The 5,998-nt window shown below is 36.4% G+C and overlaps 1 protein-coding gene across 1 annotated transcript in view; it reads right to left on the reverse strand.

Moving 5' to 3' along the window:
* ERBIN (erbb2 interacting protein) overlaps positions 1-5,998 on the reverse strand; it is a 161,772-nt gene that overhangs the window by 43,670 nt on the left and 112,104 nt on the right. The window contains exon 14 of the mRNA XM_045285234.1: positions 4,139-4,238. Within this exon, the coding sequence (XP_045141169.1) occupies positions 4,139-4,238 (100 nt within the window). The remainder of the gene's footprint in view (positions 1-4,138; positions 4,239-5,998) is intronic.

The raw sequence follows: 5,998 nt of genomic DNA on the forward strand, positions 1-5,998 counted from the left end.
ATAAGAGTTATATGAGTCCTTAATAAAATGATTTAAAAAAAAGTCTTTGAAGATGCTGTGGAGATCAGATTAGTCAGCAAAGATGGGAAGAGTAAAGGGATCGAATAAGACAGAAGTTGATGCTGAGAAAACCCTTGAAGAAAAACAGGAGGCAGAGATAAATGGCTGATCCATATCCAGGTACTATACTGGGGAGAAGGGTCAAAATCAAAACCATCGAAGTGGAGTCCAGCACTTGGAGCAGTGAATCAAAAACTCGTTATAAGCAACTTTTCCTACAATGCAACAGAAGAGATATTGCAGGATGTATTTGCTAAAGAAGCTTTTTAAGTTCTTGTAATAAAAGAGAAATCAAGGGCAGAGCAATCTGGTTGGAGTTGCAAGGAGCCAGGGGATCACCTAATGCACTGAGACAGCTGTCCTAAACCCGGTTTGACAAAGGATTTTCTGAAGAAACAACTGAAAAGACCTTGAAGGAATCGTCTGATGGCTCTGTTCAGGCCATGATAGTTACCAACCAGCTCTTCCAAAGGGTTCAGCTTCGTGGACTTCAACAGTGAGGAGGATGCTAAAGCAGCCAAGGAGGCCATGGAGAATAGTGAGATATCTGCAAGCAAAGTGACCTTGGACTGGGCCAAGCCCAAGGGTGAAGGTGGCTTTTTTGAGATGAGGGGTGACAGAGGAGGGTTTGGAGGCCATGGTGGATTCTGTGGCAGAGACTGGGGAAGCTTTGGAGAGCAAGACGGCTTCCAGGGAGGCAGAAGAGGAGGAGGAGACCACAAGCCAGAGGAAAGAAGACGAAGTTGTATAACTCCTTCTGTTGGAGAGAAAGGACTCTGGGTTTACTGTTATGAGATCATGACAGAGCCTTTGGTCGACGATGGAAGTGGAGCACTGTGGAGACGATGATGTTTCATCCTATGTATAAATCCATGGTTTTCCTAGATAGGTTTGGGTTTTTTATGTTGTTGTTGTTTTGTGTGTGTGTGTGTGTGTGTGTGTGTGTGTGACAGAGAGACAGAGAGAGATAGTGCTTCATTGACTTTGGGACAAATTTAAACGGAAGGAAGGAAGGAAGGAAGGAAGGAAGGAAGGAAGGAAGGAAGGAAGGAAGGAAAGAAGGAAAGAAAAAGTGCTTAAACAAAGATTTTACCTAATTATTCCTTGGCAGTACTTTTAATAATCATACAACTGTGTGTTTAATAACTTAATCAGTATTAGGAAATGAAGCATGTAATATGCTTTTATCTAGTTATATCCATTGATAGCATCATATTTAGTTATTTTAGTGGGAATATAACGATTATGACGTTTCTACAGAACAATAATAAAACAGCAATGCACTAGCAGCACATTAACAAAAACGCTGAAAATTAAACATAACTTTGGCTTAATAACAAGAGGAAATTTCTTCTATTAGAGACTCTACCTTCAGAATGCTATCTGTATTTGATTCCTTTCTATCATGTTCTACCATTGTTCAGGTTTTCTTATTCTTCTGAAACAATAAAAGTATCAAAACAAAGAATATTGAGGTCCTCTTGTTATGCCTGCTTTCCCAAGTCTTTGATAGGAAAGTGCAAACGACTCAATCTGGCTCATCACCTATGAGCTAAGAATGGGTTTTACATTTTTAGATAAATAGAAAAGAGAAAAAAAGATGACACATGAAAAAAATTCAAATTTCACTGTCTATAAGTAATGTTTAATTAGAACAGAGTCATAGACATTTGTTTACATCTTCTCTCTGGCTGCTGCTACACTAAAATAGCAGAGATACGTAGTTGTGACAGGTTCTTATGATGAGGTAAAAATTTGGTTAAATTATTCCTTATTAAAATAGTCTGCTGACCCAAGCGAAAGGGCATTAAACTTTCTTTTCTCTGCTACCAACTCATTCCATCTCTTACCTAAAAAATATATCATTTATGGAATGTTCACTCTTACCTACTATTTCTTATTATCCAGAACCCATCTATCAAATCACAGAAAGCAAAAAACTGAGACAAGAGTTCAGTGACTAAGGCAAACAAACAAAAATTGTATATGAAGGCGTCTATGCATTTGATGTAATTCTCCACACTGCTCTAGTTATAGCCTTAGGCTGGAGTTTGCATGTCTTTAGTTGTATTAGACATAAGGTCCCTAATAAGTTGGGTCAACTCACAGGCAACTACTATTAAGCATCAATAACTAGTGCATATACAGTGCAGGAAGTACTATACCAACACTGACTTCTTAGAATGAAGTGGACTATTTTTTCCACACACACACTTGGTATTATATATTACCTAATATGGAAGTTGGGGAGTGGAATTAAACACATGAAAAATAAATCTTGCTTGTAAACTTATTCTCACAGCTTTAATAAGCTTTCAAATGAATGAAGTTATATAACTTTCATATATCACAAGTCTGAGACAATTCAATTCAAAAGCTAACAAGTTTTCCTCCACCCAACTATATCTTATCAATGTACCCACTCACTTGGTACTATCTTTTATCAAAGCAAGGAGTCCTAGTAGTGTAGTGATAATGTGTTGGGCTGCGGTCTGCATGGTTGGAGTTCTAAACCACCAGCAGCTCTGCAGAAGAAAGACTGGGCTTTCTACTCCAGAAACAGTCTCTGAAACCCACAGGGGATTGCACTGACTTTATGGCAGCAAGTTTTATTTATTTATTTATTTATTTATTTATTTATTTACTTACTTACTTACTTACTTACTTACTTATTTATTTATTTATTTATTTATTTATTGTGTGTGTGTGTGTGTGTGTGTGTGTGTTTTATCAAAACAAGTCTTTAATTTCCTACGAGCACTCAATGAGGTTTCTGTTTACTACTAGTAATGAAATACAAACCTGATCTTAGTCTTTGGTTTATTCAAGTATTCCAAAATTGTTTGCTGAACCTGCTACAACCCAAACTGACATACTGTGAAGCACTTATACCCATTATTTCACCTCTTTCACAACATTTTGAAAATTAAGACTAATCATTAAATTAATAGACTTAGTGGTGCAATGGGATATACAGTATGCACTGAACTGCTAGACACAAGGTTGGTGGTTTGAATACATCAGCCACTCTGAGGGAGAAAGATGAGGTCATCTGCTTCCATAAAGACTTAAAGTCTCAAAACCCACAGGGACAGTTCTATTTTGCCAGATAGATGTTGCTGTGAGTTAAAATGGACTTTATGACAGTCAATTTTAATCCATAAGTTATCATTTTTCCTTCAGCAATTTTTTGCATTGAGTTAATTTATAAGTAACTTTGGACCATTGAGATTTTCAAAGATTGGAGAAAAGTATAAATACAATGTATTTTAAGTTAAAATACACATTTCACATAGAGTACAACATACAACAGAAACTATCTCCTTAATCTGAAAGGTCTCTATACTATAACCCATAAAAGATTTGTGGCAAATAATAGAGGATCTATTTCCCTTTTTGGTCAAAATTATAGGCTGATTAAGGATATAAGGTAAAAATGTGGTCATTATAGATAATCCTGATCTAGTGTTTAGGTAGTGATAAATAGTATTAAGTCTTCAACATAAAAAAATAACAAGACCCTGTATGATTTAATAGTTTATAACATATTATTCATATTTAGCTAGGAATCCTAGTGGTGTAGTGACTGCTAACCACAAGGGCAGCAGTTCAAAATCACCAACAGCTCCGTAGGAGAAAGATGAAGCTTTTCACTGTCATAAAGAGTGACAGTTGTGGAAACCCACAGGGGCAATGCTAACCCGTCCTATAAGGTTGCTATGAGTCAAAACCAACCAGGTGGCAGTAACTAATGTTTACCTAAATTGAGAAATCTAAAATAGATCTAGTTAGCTGCTAATTTCAAAGGTAAAGAAGCATTTGACATTTTTTTTTAATATCCTGAAAAGTATGTCTCCATGAATAGTTCCTTCTTTTTTTTTATGCACTTAAATTAGCTATCTATAAACCTGCGTTCTTGACTTAGAGAGTTCTTTCTAAATCAATTCTCCAAATTCCTTTCAAAACAGCCTAGTAGGACTTTAACACTTAAAAAGTTATTCCACACCTTTGCATTGCCTAGTCACCTTTTTTTTTTTTTTAATTAGTTAAAAAGAAAAAAAAGATGTTAAGTTCCTACCATCCTCAGTCCTTGGCTGCTGGGGAAACATGTAGTTAGTAAGCACCATTTTCTGGGTCTCGGAATCAGTCTCTTTTTGAAGAGGTATCAGGGGTTTGGACTAGGGAAAGAAAATAAATATTTAATATGTAACAATCCTAATGCCACATCTATCCAGCAATTCCTCTAAATGAGTATTCATCATTTTCCTATAAATATCAACTAATAGATTATAAAACTTAAACATATAAAACATTATGTTAAAATCTTTGGTTTGAAATCTTATAAAAACAAAAAATAAAGCCTAGTTTTTAGCATAACGCTAACTTACACTGTACTACAACTGAACTATCAATATAATTTTAAAATGTTTTTCACATACTAAGTATTCATAGCCCAATAAATTACATTACTCACAATTTACTTGATAAGGCGGTAAAATAGGATTTTTCACTTTATGTTTTGTTCGCTCTAGTCCTCCTCCCTTAGAAGGATGACTTTGTAGAAATCATTTGGAAGTTCAGTTTATCTATCTCGTTTTATGCTAATCAGCTGAAAACAACGTGATTAAAACAAACACTGCTTCCTTCCCCGTGCTTCCTGTTGCCATCAATGGCAACACAGATCATGCAGTGGTAGAGCCATAAATGGTTTTTTGTTGTTGTTTTTTCTTAAGACTTTTTTCCTGATTACCTTGTGCTATCAATTTACTTTTTAATATAGCTAATTCTTGTGCCGAACTATTTACCTAAAATACTAACAAACTCGGTCTGACCGAACAGGCAGAGGGCTTTCAAATCCTATCCCCACATGCCACCCAGTCAGTTCTTTGCAACCATTCTTAAGGAAATCTTGCACCTATCTAATTCTATCCTACAGTTTTACTCCCTTTCAATCATTTCATTTGTGCCCTCCTCCTCTGGTTTCACAGTAAACAAACTGCCCTGTGTCTCAAACTTCGTCAATGAACATTTTTTTTTGCACGCACAAAAAGCAACTTTCTATTTTCCACGCTGTTTAACAAAGGCCTCACATGAAGAGGCACCGCTTTCACCAATGCCCTCGGCCATGTTGTGTCTTCTTTACAATGTAACTTGCTAACATTCCCCAATAGTGCAGTGCCCCTCCAGTGCCTGTCAACCATCAGCAGGCAGTAAAACTGCCCAACAAGACCATTACATTCATTCTGCCAGCAATGTGACAAACCGTCTAACAGATGTAAGCAGGTGGCTGCACCTGACCACTAAGGTCACTGACAAGTTTTGGAAAACATGATTTTTATCTCAAGAATTTGTGCTTGCCACACAGAGTGAAGATGTGATCATTTCCATTCATAAACCTAGTCTGTGATCATGTCTCAAGTTAATCTAGAGCAATTCACCTGTATGCATGTGGTACACATCAATACCATTAAATCAGTGGTTCTCAACCTTCCTAATGCTGCGACCCTTTCAAACAGTTCCTCACGTTGCGGTGACCCCCAACCATACAATTATTTTAGTTGCTACTTCATAACTGTAATTTTGCTACTGTTATGAATCATAATGTAAATATCTGATATGCAGGATGTATTTTCATTGTTACAAATTGAACATAATTAAAGCATAGTGATTAATCACAAAATAATATGTAATTATATATTGTGAAATACTCATGTTTTCCAATGGTCTTAGGCGACCCCTGTGGAAGGGTCTTTCGACCCCCAAAGGGGTTGAGACCCACAGATGCTACATTGTTGGATTTAAACCCCTGGTTTATTTATCATTTAACCAAACTCAGGAATGACCCGCTCAGAGGAAGCACATATGGTAAAGCGACCTTATTTTTTCTTGGACCCACACTGAAAAGCACAGGAATGCTAACGAAATTAAAATCAAAAAC

The sequence above is a fragment of the Echinops telfairi genome, unplaced genomic scaffold (genome assembly GCF_000313985.2).
Source record: "Echinops telfairi isolate 266 unplaced genomic scaffold, ASM31398v2 ScPeMD7_7469;HRSCAF=8507_1, whole genome shotgun sequence".
In the NCBI taxonomy this organism is placed as follows: domain Eukaryota; kingdom Metazoa; phylum Chordata; class Mammalia; order Afrosoricida; family Tenrecidae; genus Echinops; species Echinops telfairi.